The sequence below is a fragment of the Cupressus sempervirens genome, chromosome 2, assembly GCF_028749045.1.
Source record: "Cupressus sempervirens isolate cs-2001-9-10 chromosome 2, ASM2874904v1, whole genome shotgun sequence".
Taxonomy (NCBI): Eukaryota; Viridiplantae; Streptophyta; class Pinopsida; order Cupressales; family Cupressaceae; genus Cupressus; species Cupressus sempervirens.
In genome coordinates this window covers 116,691,193-116,707,416 of record NC_143119.1, presented here as the reverse complement: position 1 = coordinate 116,707,416, position 16,224 = coordinate 116,691,193, and the positions used below count along the sequence as shown (strand labels likewise).

At 35.7% G+C, this 16,224-nt stretch overlaps 1 protein-coding gene across 1 annotated transcript; it reads left to right on the top strand.

The window, feature by feature from the left end:
• The first annotated feature begins 12,120 nt into the window (after positions 1-12,120).
• On the top strand, positions 12,121-13,695 carry LOC149571297 (uncharacterized). The gene has a single exon (XM_089812849.1). The coding sequence runs from the start codon at positions 12,985-12,987 to the stop codon at positions 13,588-13,590; it is 606 nt and encodes a 201-aa protein (XP_089668975.1). The 5' UTR covers positions 12,121-12,984; the 3' UTR covers positions 13,591-13,695.
• Positions 13,696-16,224: the final 2,529 nt, after the last annotated feature.

Here is a 16,224-nt window from a genome sequence, read left to right as displayed (position 1 = left end):
GATTTTTGATCTACTAAAATCTTATAGCTAGGAAGATGCATCTCTAAGGGCCATTATAATTCCATCTTAAGATACCATCTATCGATTTGGTCTTCATTTGACAATCTGGACTTAATCTCTGAGCCATTTGACTTGTCAACTTTGCAATGTAGATGCTTGTATTAAATATAAGCCAAGAATTGGATTTCAAAGAGAGTCATACCATAATTGACCAGGTTCTTTCACCCTTTTTTGAAGATTTATCTTCTTCTTTTGTATTTGATTCAACTTCTTTGGTTTCCATGATGTTCCTGTGATTTGCACCTAGGTCCTAAGCTTCGACCCAAATGCTTTTAATTGTCATTTACTCTAAATGAAAGTGTGATCTTCTTTTCGAATGCATCATGTCTTATCAAGAACACTTGATCAAAGCATTAGGATTTTAGAACAAATTCCCTCTCATCTAGGAAATGTATAAACTTTTCCTCCCTTTCTTAATCACCTAATATGAACCAATGCATTAGATTGTTTTTGAATGCCCATCTAGGTGCACACAAAGGAATAGATGAGAGGAGAAGTTCCTTAAGGGAAATCTAGACACAGACATGACATGACATTGACTCAATCCTAATTGTAGAAGTTTAAAAAATATAGGTGACTGAAATCATGGCAACACATATATATGTATGTATGTATAAACATGTGCACATATCGGTATATATATATATATATATATATATGTGTGTGTGTGTGTGTGTGTGTGTGTGTGTGTGTGTGTGTGTGTGTGTGTGTGTGTGTGTGTGTGTGTGTGTGTGTGTGTGTATTGCCAAACTCTCCCCATTATAGAGGATAGGGCCCACCTTACCATTCTCCCTACACCCCCCCGGCATGGTTACCCGCCAGGATAGAGGTGGGCCCCCCTTCCCTTCTATAGTTTCCAAGCTCCTAGTTGCCAACAATTGGCTACTATCCCCTCCCACCCTGCCTATAGAATGGTAGGGGCCAACACCAACTATTTGTGTGTGTGTATATGATATATATACACACATACATATATACATATAGATAGATATATACATATAGATATATATATTTGTATATATACATACATATGCACACACACACACACACACACACACACACACACACACACACACATATTGATGGCCTGAATGATCACCTACCAAAAGTTTTGTCACTATTTGGTGAAAATTAAGAAGAATTATGTTTGGCATGCCTAAGATTTCTGAAAATTGTGTTAACCCTAGGGAAAAATCTTGTCTTTTATTTGACTTGCAAATTATTAGATAGGGATATACAAAAAATTCTTGTTCATACAATTATATCCCTAAGTTTTTTGTGTTATTGTCTCTTTTCACATCATGCATCTTTTATATTTTAAGTTGTGATGTTGTGATAGCCTTTTAATCACAACATCACACCCTTTTGATCAATGACCATGTTGGACGATGTAAAGGAGTGAAATGGTTTCTAAATAGTTCATCATAGCATCAGAGCGGGTAGTGCTAGATTTCAAGTTAATAATGTGAAAGGTTGATATAATGGAAAGTGCATGATCATAGGTCAATGTAGGTTTCAACAAATTCAAGTTGTAAAGTTGCAAAAGATATAAACAATTAAGTTATACACTTATCACAAGATCACAGACTAATTGTAACTTAAAGGTTTTCAAGTTGTGATGGTGTGAATAGAAGGAAGCAGTCAATAGGATGGTTATCATAGCATCACAAGTGGTCAGATAGATGGTGAAGTCTAAGTTGAGAGGATGAGAAAAGATAACAATGCTTAAGTTTTAAGACTAGCACATGCTAGCAGGTGGTTAAAATAAATATCAGGTTAAGATGGTAAGGCTGTGAATGCTTGTCATCATGCCTTCATAGGGTTAAGGAAAGAGTTAAGTATTTTGGACGCGATGCTATGATAACATGAAAAGGTTAATGTTAAGTGGATATCGTACTGCTACGAGTTAGTTGGCATTGAAGGTTTTTCATGTCGCAATGTTGCGATAAAAAGAAATGGTTAAACTCAAATGGTCATTGCAAGATCGTAGGAGATTGAACATTTAAGAGAGTTTAAGTTGTGAAGAAATGACAACATAGAAGGCAATCAAGCTAGTATTTGGTTGCAACATCACATGAGTAAAATAAAAACCAATGTTTCAAGTTACAAAGTAGCAATTGGTGAGGAAATGGGTAAAATAAAAACCAATGTTTCAAGTTACAAAGTAGTGATTGGTGAGGAAATAGTTAAGGAAAACCATTTTCACATAATCACACGATTGAGCCATGAAGAGAGATTATAAGCTGCGAACTTGTGAAAGACATCTAACAATTAGAAGAAATGCTCAATTGCATTATGGCAAAGGTTTGAAGTGAAGTAAGGATTTAAGTTGTGGTGGTGCATGAAGTAATCATGTAGTTAAAATTTTAGACCATCGTAGCATCGTGGGGAGTATAAAGGCTAACTCAAGGTTAGAGTTACAAAGGAGCATGAGTGCAACTTCATAGGTCAAGAGTTAAAGTTAAGAAGTAAAGTTTAGAAGAGTTAGCGCAGTATTGAATGGTTTCAAAGAAAGTTAGAATATTGAGTTGCGATGTTGTAAAATGAAGTAATAGTTAGCCAAAATGCTCAACATAACATCACATAGTTAAAACAAACATTGTGTTTGGTGGTTTCGAAGAAGTGATAATGATAAGATTAGAAGCATCACAATGTCACAAGTATAAAAGATGTTAAGTCTTAAACTGTGGCAAATATGTGAAGTAATGAATAAAGAAGTCATCGCCAGATCGTAGTGGTTAGAAGGATAAAGTGGTGAATGGTTGCGAAGTGGTGACAAAGCATAAAACAAAGTGCTCATAGTTTCAAAAGCTCATGTGATTAGTAAAGAAACGAAGATGTGAAGTAGTGAATAAAGGGAATCACAACATCGTAACCCAAACTTAGCAGTTATAGAAAAGAGGTGCAAGGTTGCGAAACAATGAAAATAGCCTTAGTCACATGGTTAGAGCCAGAGATAAGAGAAGAAAAGAAATCGTGGCGAGATGGTGGTAAAGTGACCATCACATCATCACAATTTTCATCTTTAAAGGCATAAAAGCAATTTTTAATGACCATGTCTACACTCGATAAAAATAGCATGAGCTAGAAGTATGAAATATGAAAAAGTGAAGATTTTGTTAGCTTTTCAAAGGTTGATAGGTTTTGAAGTGTGCTGATATAAATGTCATTAATGCCATTCTTTTGTTGTAGAGATAGATAAATTCTGAAAGACACAAAGATTTTCATTACTAGTTGCATAATTGTTTGAGTTTTATGAGTGAATTTTGAGTTGTAGAGTGATTTTTAGTAATTATTCAGCATATAGCATTCAAAATTGGTTGAGTTACTTGAAGAAATGTAAAGAAAAGAAGGCGAATTAATTGCACAAGTCTAGATTGAAGAATTTGTATCACAAACAAAAAGCCCTAGCTTGTTTGTTGAAGAATGGATGGATATTTTTCTAGGTTCTACAAATTTACAATATGCAAATGACCATGCCTTCAAAGTTCCATATGCATTCTATAGAGATGCAGAGGTTCCAAATAGAAATGGATATGAATTGTTTTGGTTCTTTTACAAGAAAAGAACGAAGAAAGTACCAGTTTGCAACCCTTGTGTTAGGAATTTGGGAAAGTTGACTATGCAAGAGGTATTTGTGGATGTTGACTTGGTAAAGGCTCTGATAAAATGTTACAACCTAGTCAGCAAGTCATTCCATAGGAGAGACATAAGCATTTCTTGTCCCTAGACAAAGAAACATTCATAGAGGCATTTGATCTGGGACGCCTAATGTCATGGCCCTAAATATTCAAGACCCCAACACCAATGTTGGGTATGATTATGTGACATACATAATTGATAAGGTACATGAGGAGATCATTGTTGCACAATAAGGACAACTAGAAAATTTTAGGTTCCCTCACTACTCTCTGATCATGCATTTGATCCTATTCAAAAATGTTGATTCTTTTGATTAGAGCTTCTTTGAATCCATAGAGGAATAGGGAGAAAGAATACCAGTGCAAAAGTGGACAAGGGTATGGCAAAGGTTCTACCCATATTCCAATGTTATTTTCTTTTATAATGATTTCGTGCATCTTGTTTTAAAAATGATAGATTGGCTAATGAAAGAATACCTAGGAGTGTTAGGAAGGTTGTTAAACCTAACATGTATTTTGATGCTGGGAAATTATTGACACATGATTGGGGGAGTTTTTTTTTTTTTCTATTTGAGGAGTATACTATTATCTGAATATATGGATGCCCTTAGCCACCTCACATTCTACCCAAGTATATCCCAAAGAGACTAGGGTTTGTAGAAGTTTTTTGGTAGCTAATATCACTAAACAAAGAATATTTAAGTAAGGCTGTCAAGAAAGGAAAATTTTTGTGTAGATGTACCAAGGTAGGAGATTTTGAGATAGGAAAGAATTATATAGAAGAGACTGATGCCTATTTAAGAGACTATAAATTGTCGATTGGACCAGCCATAACATATGACCCCTACAGTGTAGTCAAGAATGCCCTAAAAAGTATGAAAGGATACAATTTGCCTCCTACAAAACCTATGTGGGAGGAGGATGTCATTTTTGATAGATTGAGTGAGAGTGCATGTAGGGAAAGAATGATCAAGTTTTGAGATGTTGTTAGTTTTAAGCAGGAGATGAAAAAGGTAGATCCATCCATTAAGGGATTCTATCCTAAAATGAACTACCGGGCTAGATTAGATAAATATGTTGAAAATTTGACAAGATATCAATCCAAGTACCTAAGGAAATAAGGAAGAAAGTTGATCCTAACTACTTTGATGAGGATATTGTTGTTGAAGTCAGTGATGATGAGGAGGATCAACCTAAAAAATCAAAATGGGAAGAGCAGAGGAACACAAAGTAGAAGATGGTGGGAATTCCACAAAAGGATCAGAAAAAGGCCTTGTAGATCCTGCCAAGGGGTAGCTAGTACTTTGATGATGTCAAGAGAAATTATCTGACGGCTCAAGCCACTGAGGATGAACAAAGGGCTAAGAAACTACAACTGCAAACTCAAATGATTGATGATAGGATCATTGAAGCTAATAAATTTATGAGTGATGATAATTTCATCAAGACTAAATAATTTAAAAGCTTCCTATTCAATTTGAAACAAAATGAGTTGTCTCTATAGATAAATCTAGGTGACTATGACGAGGTAGTTGTTGGGTTAGTATAGAAGCTGCAAGAGTTTGATCCTACCAGTGAAACCCTCACTATAGAAAAGGCTAGGGATCTAGTGAGAAGAAGTGGCATGATTGTCTTCCCAGGGTGGGATATTAGTTCCTCATTTCTATTGGATTAGATGAGGAGACAAGACAAGTCAATATCTTTTGAAGATGAGAACCAACTAGGAGAGTTGAGAAGGTCGGGCTACAACATTGATGCCCAAGCTATGGCAATATGGAGTTTAGCTCCAAGGATCAAAAGCCCACCCTTATGGAAATCAAAGAGTCCCCTAGAGGGAATGTAATATTTTGGAATGTGCACTCTACATCCAACAACCAGATATATGGGATGCAAACCTCTGTGGCATTTCTAGGAAAGAATAAAATGGATGTCCTTCAAGCACAGTTGGAGGGAGCCTATGAGTAGTACATTAAGACTAGGAGGCATTATGAGGAAGAAATGAAGAAGACTTATGTCTTGAAGTAGAAAACCCTCAAGTTGGAGAGTGAAATAGTAGCACTAAAAAAAACTATCAGATTAGCTATAGAAATCCAGGACAGAGGTGTGCAAATAGAGAGCCATGTACCTGAAATAGGGGATACATTAGGATAAGCAATGGAAATAGATGAAGAAGACTTAGAATCAAGCAAGGAGATTGAAATCAAAACAATCAAGAACTTGTTGGTTCATAAAATAAATGCATTGAAACTGGTCTCCCAGAATGTGCACAAAAACTATATTGTGTTGCAAGGAGCACAATACAAAGGTTTAGAGGCAGTGGGCCTACTATTTTCTCTTTTTACCACATGGGGTCCTTATACTCCATTTTTTTGATAGTGTTGTACCTTTATTGGCATAGAAGAAAGATCTTCCCAAGGTAACTATTATAAAAACCAGAAAGATGATCAATAAAGTGAGAGATTTGAATGGTTTCTTTACTAGTAAGTTGTAGCTAATCCAGAATAAAATGAAAGCAATTGCCACAGGAACACCCAATTTTGTGCCTACAATTTCATCTATGTATATTACCCAACATCTAATGATAATGTAAGCATAAATATGGTTACTATCACTCTTATCTTTTCCAAAAGTCATTAGGAAATGAATCTAAACATCATATTCACACCTAATGACTTACTATTCAATAGAGATTCCTCTCCTCTCTACATCCCTACAAAGACTAAGAGTAACATTGTGATAGATGTTATGGTTGATCCTTCCTATAGGGTCAATATTATTATGGAGGAGACCCTCTTTTTTAATGGATATCATATGGTAAGGTATGATGAGTACACAACCACTTATGTACGCATGATGACCTTTCATTCTCCCTACTATCTCCTATTTCCATGTAAGACCCAACGTAGTTTCATCTATATAAATTATGTTATCCCTGAGTCTAACTTATCTATTTTGGCTAATTTCTATAGATGTGGTCCCCTTAGAGGTATACAAATTCTTGAATTTTCCACATGAGGGCACTAGACATACTACTAAGAACACTATATATAAGCCATTGATCTCATGTGAGGGATTCTTTCTTGATTTATTTTTGTCAATTCCAATTGGACCCATGCTACTCTATGGATATTCAATGTATAAATATTGGTTTAAAATAAATAAGGGAGCTAGCATCAACACCGCTCAAACTTGTTTTTTTTTAAAATCTCTTCTTACATCTATCATTCCCTCCTAGTATATTCCTGCATTGTAGCATGCTTTGTTGTTTGCCAAGGTCAAGCCTGCTCCTTAAAGCAAACCATGTTTTCCTTTCAAGACCATGAAACCTCCAATAATGTACGTTATTGCCCCTAATATGTATGAAATAGGAAAGAGAATACCACATGTTACTAAGGTTAAAGTAATACATCTTTGAGTTTTCCATTCTTTCAAACATCTCTCACCCTAATATGCATGACAAGGGAAGCGATTTCTTTGTACTCACCCTGCCTTGAAGTTCTTATCTCCTACCCAAGTTAAGGGTAACTCCCATTACTTTGACTACTCCTAGAATATAATAAGGGAATGAATTCATGGTTGAGACTATAGTCTTTGCTTCTATAACACCTCCTATTTTATTGCTTGGGCCTTTTCTTCCACTAGTCACATTGAAAATGACTCCACTTATAATGCAAGCTATTATGGAGTCGTTTCATGTATCTACTTGTAATACTGATTTATTTTAGATCTAGCTTGCATGTTAGTGTAAGTATCATTAATTAGTGATGGCTAGGGATCATGATGCCACTTTGAAAGCTGAGCTTCAATCTTTAGTCTCTACATTTGTTCCAATTCCCTTCATTCTCATTCACATTTTTATTGATCCTACTAGGATTGCTCCTATTTCTACTCTAATTTCTACTTTGATTTTAGCTTCCTTAGAAGGTATTAATGATCTTTGTGCCAATAGGGTGCAAGTTTTCATTGCTCAAATGCTTAAAATATACATTATCATGTCTCTCTTAATAATCTGTTTATTTTTATAACTTGTAGACAGGTTGCACACACAGGTAGTGTCCAATGTAGCTCCATATGCTCCTTTTATATCCTCTCTTCTCCTTTATTACATATTTCTTGGGGCTCTTTAACTAGCCATAGGAGATGTGAAGGTTACAAATTCACCACCCAGGCATAAGTTTGATTAGGGCCTCACTCTTGCATTCTATCACTATAAGTCAACTTCTATATCTCTTTATTTGCATCCATCCTTTTTGTTGAGGAGGTTCCACCTTATTTTGAGTTTATATCACCACTTTTTATAGAGGTTTGTAGCACATAATTTTTGTTTATGAAACTTTGGCTAAGTGACCTAACTCTTAGGAGTGTATGCTCAACTCTTTAGGGACATCTTAACATAATTAACTATCTGTACATAATCATTGCCTCTTGTCTCAAACAAGTTACTAGATAAGAATATTGGGACAACCCCATCCTTAGCTCTTACTAAGGGTGATGTATCTATAACTACTTTGGTCATCATTCATTTTCATGCTCATCTTCCCTCTCCATATGGTCACAATAGCTCAAATGAAGGGTTGAATCTTGATAATAATGTAATAACAAATCAAAAATTTAGTTTAATATGTCTAAAAAATATCTCACTATTTTTAGTTAAATATATTTAATAAATCTATTAAAAGGAAAGGAGGATAAAAATATCACCTATAATGTTTGATAATAAAATTAAACTTTAAACAAAGAACAAAATAGGTAACAAATAATGCAATGACCAAACAACAATACCAAAAAAGGAAAAGAACAAGTCACACTCATCTTGGCTATTTAAATATATTTTAAAGTCTTATTAATTTGGGAGTACATGTTGTTTTTATCAAGATATAGAAATACATTTATTTATTTACTACATACATATATACAAGAAGACATAAATTTTATAGGTCATTGATTTAAATTTTTTTACTAAGAAGTTTCTTATTTGAATATGTAAATTAAACAAAAAAAACTTTACATAAAATCTCAACATTCTTAATTAAATACATTTAAGAAACTTTAGAAAGAAAAAGTTGAATAAAAAAGTTAACACTCCATGACAATAAGTAAAATCAAACTTTAAACAACATGTTCCTTTAGAACGAAATAAGAAACAAACAATGAAACTTTACAACAATAATTAAAAAAGGAAAAGGTCACAATCATCACAACTATCTAAATAAACTTAATACTAAAAAGAGCCTCACTTTTTTAATCAAGACATATGATTATATAATTTTCTTTATGAATAGTCACTTTCTATTAAAATAATAATAAAGTTACATATTCACAAAAAAAAAGGCCTAAAGTTCAAACGACCAAAGGTGGGCAACTTAACTACTCATTAAAACAACTTAACTACTCATTAAAAAAATATATAGCTGCTAAAGCATATGAGCACTAGTCGAAGGAGGCACAAGAAAACATAAATTTAATTATTATTATTAGCCTTTGAATTGAGATATGATAATATGGAATTTTTTAAGTTGTGGAATCTCATAGTTTTTTAAATAAATTTTAAGTATCATTGATTTTGAAACATATTAAATTTGATATTTAATATAAATTTTACTAACTGTTTAATTCTATTATAAAATATCTTTATATATTTAAATAAAATTTCAAATTAAATAGAATAATTCTAAAACTATTCTTACTATTTTAGGAAAATTTCCATATCAAAAAGTCACAACTCATTATAATACATGAAACCAAACTTTAAACAACATTAGTATTCCTAGAAGATGAAAAATAAGAAGCAAACACTGAAAGTGCCAAACAACAATTCAAAAAATAAATAAAAAACAAGAAGCAAACAGTGAAAGGGCCAAACAACAATTTAGGAAAAAAATTTAAAAGTTAGAAGGGTCACAATCATCCTACTGATAAACAGTGCCTCACTTTTATTCAATCAAGTACATCTTATTGGAAGGATCGAGAAGAAGCGAAAACACCCCCCGCTGGGCCCTCCACGTGTCCACATCCGATACCTAAACCTAGACAACTTCAACCCCCGGTTATCACAATCCCCGGTTATCTCAACCGCAGTTAACATGATCACATATAATAAAAAAATAAAGATAAACTGGATAAAAAACAAAGTAAAATAAAACCATTTATGGGGGACTTGAAAACTTTGTCTCTATAAATAATATAAATAATAAATAATAAACAATAAACAAAATAACACGTGTAACGGGGGACCAAAGATTCAGATGTGTGATCCCGTGAATCTTTCTCTGTCTTCTATACAGCTGGCTGACGTGGACCGCATATCGAGAAAAAGTCAAGGCATGGATTAAAATAAACTTATTATTATCTCTCGACCATCTGCCAGTCAATGCCCACGTCAGCAGAGGGAGTACAAGTCAGCATGGATTAAGCCGCTGTAGCAGATTTCCATGCGATTGACTCGCAATTAGGTCGATGTTTTGTTTTCGTTGCCGCCGTTGAAGGGAACGCCGTGTATTCATTGCTCGTCTTTATCTGCTTGGGAAGACCCGCTCCCATATCTCTGTCTGCTGATTATCTCAAATATTAAATATATGATATTTCTTTTCCATCCAAGAAATAATGTTTCAAATTGAAGTCTCTGGAGAGTATTTTGTATTATAATTACACTAACTTTTTGATGAATATGTTATATTGTCTAATCTAATGATTTAAAACTATTGATCTAAAATACTGTTTTTTATTAAATTATTATTGTTACTATTATGGATATGATTAGAGTCACTCTTACAATTATAAAGAGATAGAACAAAGTATTAGTGAGTAAGTTTCTACAATTCATAAGAATTTTTCGATTATACTTAGGAATCAATCGTATAAAGATTTTTTCCATTGTGTAAAAAAATCTTCACACAATTTTTCACTTGTGATTTAGAAATCTATTGTTAGACTACATGTAAAGCTATAATTATGGATTAGTGTTAGAGATGGAATTAAACATAGTTTGAGTTAATCTTAGAGATGGTATCAAACCTAGTCCTATTTATTAGGCTAATTTCAATTAAACCCTTACCTAACCTATATTTTATCTTGAACTCTAATACTACTAACCCTCATAACCCTAATTGAACTTTAGCCTTAACCCTAACTATACTTGAACCCTAACCCTAACATGGCTCTATATTCCTAATTTCTATCACTATTTATAACCTTATTTCTAATGATTTACCCTAATTATAATAACAACTATAATTCTAACCATAACTATAATAATTTAACTTTAAACCTTATTTAGTCTTTGAACATAATCAACTATAATTCTAACCATAACTATAATAATTTAACTTTAAACTTTATTTAGTCTTTAAATATAATTAAAAGAATACTCTTAATTAAACCTACCTTAACCTCAATCCTAACCATGTCTAAAACTCAAATCGCAATTTTAACCTTTTTGCACCAAATCATAATTTAATCAAAACTCCAATACAAATGTTACCCATCCACTTAACCCTTTTATCTCTCTTTACTCAAATATTTCACCCATAATGAAATGCTAAGCCACAACCTCAATCCTAGACCTAATTAAAAAATAATGAAACGCTAAGCCACAACCTCAATCCTAGACCTATATATTAATCTAATTTTAATCGAAACCTAACCTGACCTAACTTAACCTCAGTTGAAATCTGATTCGAACCCGAACTACAATGGATCCTAACTGAGCTTCAATTCTAACCCTAATTAATCTTGAACTTAACCCTAACCGAAACTCTCCACTATAACCCCAGCTCTAACCCAAATGCTAACCATACATCGAACTTAACCCTAGCCCTAACCAAAAACCCGTAAAACAACCCGACATTCAACCCGAGGTCTCTTTTTCATTGCCGCCGTGGAAACGAGCACCATACATTTATGACTTGGTATTATCTGCTTCGAAAATCCCGCCCCCAACGTCTAGATAAACTCTCTCCCTCTGACGATAAACACATAAAATTAATTTAAAAAAAAAAACAAACCCAAAAAGATCAAGACGTCGACAGCGACGCATGCGGTTAAGGGCGCTAAATGGTCGCAGCAGCAGCAGGTGGCCCATCACGTCAACAACGGACGGACTGACTGACGGCGTTAGGGACGGCGTTAACGGCGGGTCCCAGCGGGGGCGACAAAAGCTGCAGGCCAGTGCGTGACCATCACGCAAGCGGCGTGGAGGGAGTTAATGAGGCGTGGGGCCCACCCCCAGTCTCAGAGTACAAGGGACGGCCATGGGGCCCACCCCTTGGAAAAAGCGGGACATCCCGTGAAAGCTTTTTAGAAAAATGGTTTCTATTTTAAAATTAATTGATTAATACGTGTAAAGTGGGACAGGGGGCATGATGCGTGACCCTCACCGTGCTCGTACATATCGCCCCGGGCCCGCCACTCTATTTACATGAAGTCGTTATTCGATGCTCTGCCCTCATCTCGAGGGTTTCTCTTGCCTCACCGGCTCCCCATAAATACCCTCAGCCCTTCGAATCCTAAAGATCCATCCACGCCCTTCAAACCCTAAAGACTGCGCCTTTGCTTTTTCGGTTTTTTAATGTTTTATTGGAGATTGAATAGTGTACCAGTGCTCTTCAAAGGCCCAAGATTGTGCCTTTGCTTTGCGCAGGAATAGTGCGATCTTTGAAGCCCTGAAGATTGTGCTTTTGCTTTACTTTGTGGAGGAATACTGTAGTGTGCCCTCTCTAAACTGTTCTTTTGGTCTTCTTTGTTTGAGGAATATTAGTGCTCTTCGAACTCTAAAGATTGTGCTTTTGCCGTACTTTTGCCGAGGAGTTGTACTCCCGAACCCTTAGGACTTTGCTTTTGCTTTGCTTTCTGGAGGAATAGTGTTCTCCAAGCCTTTGCTTTGGTTTGTGGATGAATAGTGCTCTTCAAGGCCTCAGGGTTGTGCTTTCGCTTGGCAAGTACTTTAATTTGTAGGCTTTTGTAGTGGACGAGTTGGAAGTTTGTGCTTTGGTCTCTTGGAGGAATAGTGCTCTTCAAAAGTTCTCGAGGTTGTCGAGCTTTCGCTTTACGAGTACTTTAAATTGGAGGCTTTGCAGTGGACGAGGAGGAAGATTGTGCTTTGCTTTATAAATATTTAAGCTGGAGGCTTCGTAGTGGAGTAGGAGGAAGATTGTGCATTTGCTTCACAAATAATTTTAAATTTGAGGCTTTGTAGTGGAGGAAGGAGACTGCGCTTTTGCTCTTTAATTACTTTAAATTTGAGGATTTCTAGCGGTGTTGGGGGACTATTTTGTGTGGCCTAGCTATGTCTGAGACGGAGAGATTCAAGCGCGGCCGCGAGGAGGAAGAAGAGGAAGAAGATGTTTTCTGTGAGAAGAGGCTTCGCGGCCTCACGGCCGAGGGAGAGGAGCTCTTGCATCTTCTGGAGGAAGTGGATTCTTGTGGAGAGAAGAATGAGGATCTTGTAAATGGAGTGATGAAGAGCCTGGAGGAAGAAATCGGCGTGGGGTCAACTGCCGAAGTTTCTAATGCTTCCAGCTCTGAAGGTTCCGAGGTCAACTCCAGCGGTAACTGTTCACCTGAGTCGAGAATAGACCTCGACTATTTGCTGGAGGCATCTGATGACGAGCTTGGCATACCGCCGACCGTTGATAACTCGTCTGACGAGGGCTGTTGCAGAGATATTTTGGAGAACCCTAGCGTTCCTGCCAGGGGCGAGTACGAGGGTTTGGCACTGTGGCCATTGGAGGAGTATGGACCGCTGGAGTTCGAATACGATGTAAATAGATTCAATGAACTTGAAGTTGAAAGCGGAGAAGTTGAGAATCCTTCACCTGAGTACTTGCTGTTTGAGTATTCTGATGTAGATCAGTCATGGAGGCGAGAGCCAGCTGCCGCCTGTGGAATTTGAGGGTTTCTGGCCCATGATGTATCATACCATACTTCTTTGACATTTTTCCGTGCTTTTATACGACAATGAACTAAATTCGGCAAAGAAAAACAATGTTTTACGACATGCTCTGAAATCTCATGGAAATTTTGAAACCCTATAGTTTAGATCTCTAAATGTTCGTTATCCGAATTTTGAGTTAGTCTGTTGATGAGATATTTTGGTTTTTCTGGTATCAACATAAACTTTCTAAACAAAGAAACGTCTTAAATGCCGACTTCTGTGAATGGTCTTTTCTTCTTTCGGCTCAAAAAATATGTTGTACAGTTGTGAAAACAAAGGTTAGCAGGAATGTGAAGTAATTTTGGCCCCCGGAAATGAAGTTGAGAAAGCGTACGGTGAAAGCAAGTTTTTTGACATATGGAGCAACAGTAGAACGGAACGTATAGAAGTACAAAGTAAAAAGTAAAGTAAATACTTTTGATGTGATGTTTATGGCATCCTATGTTAATCTTTTTCTAGCCTGTGGAGCCTACCGATTATTTAGTCCTCTATATATTGATATCCCTCCTGTAAATTCAAATGATAGCAAAATTTTGTGCAATGTTTTTAAAAAAATGAAATGACAGCTAGTTTTGTCAGAGCCCTGTGATAATTGAGCTAAAACTATTGTACAAACAACTGCTTAAACTATTGTTTACTGAAATCATGACTATTGTTTTGTCTATTCCTTTAAACTTATTTATTTAAAAGAATTGAATAAGATAAACAGAGAAGAAGCCTAATGAGTTTTATTTTTCACTAGGTTACAGAAGGTAATTTTTTTTAAAAAAATCTCGTTCTTGTACTACTCATTTTTTTTAAAAGACGAAGTACACCATATTTGTTTATGAATCTCGTTCCTGCACTGCACAAATCTTTTTGAAAAACGTACTCCCAAATGCGTACACAGTGCCGTTGGTTTTTCCCCAAATGTGGGGTTATCTCTCAATCCGTTTAAAAGCTTTTTTAAGTATAAATCGGGGATCCATCCAAAGCATATAAAGAGGAATATTTTCCAATAATATTTTTTACCAGTTTTAAAATATATTATTTTGTGGGCACTTATTTTGTTCAAAATTTTAACGTTGTCAAAATATCTTAATCATGTAAATACCAGGCGTATGTGGGCAAAAACGTATTTGAACAGGCGCATGTGGGCAAAAACATATTTGAAACATAATGTGGGCAAAAACATATTTGAACAATATCTATGTTTCAGATATTGAAGATGGTTTTCACTTTTCACTCTCCACCCTTTGGGCAAAAACATATTTGAACAATATCTAACATATTTAAACAATATCTATCTATGTTTCAGATATTGAAGATGGTTTTCACTTTTCACTCTCCACCCTTTGGTGATGGTATATATCTGAACCACCTTCTACCCTTTTCACTCTCCACCCTTTCGTGATGGTATATATCTGAACCACCTTCTACCCTTTTCACTCTCCACCTTTTGGTGATGGTATATATTTGAACCACCTTCTATCCTCGCCAATTTTATCATCCAAATCTCTAATTCCACTTCCAACTCATCCAAATCTCTAATTCCACTTCCAACCCAAATATATCTGAACCACCTTCTACCCTCGCCAATTTTCTCATCCAAATCTCTAATTCCACCTCCAACCCAAATCTTCAATTCCATTGGTTATCACTTTTCACTTTCCACCCACCTTCTACCCTCGCCAATTTTCTCATCCAAATCTCTAATTCCACCTCCACCCCAAATCTTCAATTCCATTGGTTATCACTTTTCACTCTCCACCCATCTTTGGTGATGGTATATCTGAACCACCTTCCACCCTCGCCAATTTTCTCATCCAAATCTCCAATTCTACCTCCACCCTCCTAGTGGATTGAGATTTGAGTATTCTCACTAAAAAATAAGCTAGTAGCCGAGCCAACTGAGAATTGACCATTAGTCCTATCTCAATTCACCTCATCCCACTATGCATGTATAAGGCGAGTGTGGTGGCATCCAAGGTGGATAAACGCTTCCATTTCCTTTGATTATCAACATAATCTTTCACCTTAACAAGGGATCTTCTCTATTAGGGATATCCAAGGTGGATAAATGCTTTCATTTCCTTTGATTATTAATATAATCTTCCACCATCGTTGCCACATTACTTTTTAAGGGATCTTGGAGCCCACTGAACTTGGTGTAGATGAGTGGTTCCCCCCTATCCAATTGTCCTCCCAAAATCTTATTCTTTTGCCATTCCCAACCAGCCACACCCTTTCGTAGGAAGGCCCTTAGGGATATCCAAGGTGGATAAACGCTTCCATTTCCTTTGATTATTAATATAATCTTTCACCTTCATTGCCACATTACTTTTTAAGGGATCTTGGAGCCCATTGAATTAGGTGTAGATGAGTGGTTCCGCCCTATCCAAGTGTCCTCCCAAAATCTTATTATTTTGTTGTTCCCAACTAGCCACACCCTTTCGTAGGAAGGCCTTGCATTTGAGGATGTGTCCCAGATCTTTGACTATTAGGGAGATCATTATTAAAGAGGTTATATCTGAAGTGACTTATTTTCAATCGGACTTATTTTCAACTAGTGTACACTCGACCTTGGTGAGTAGAGCCTTATTCATATTAATA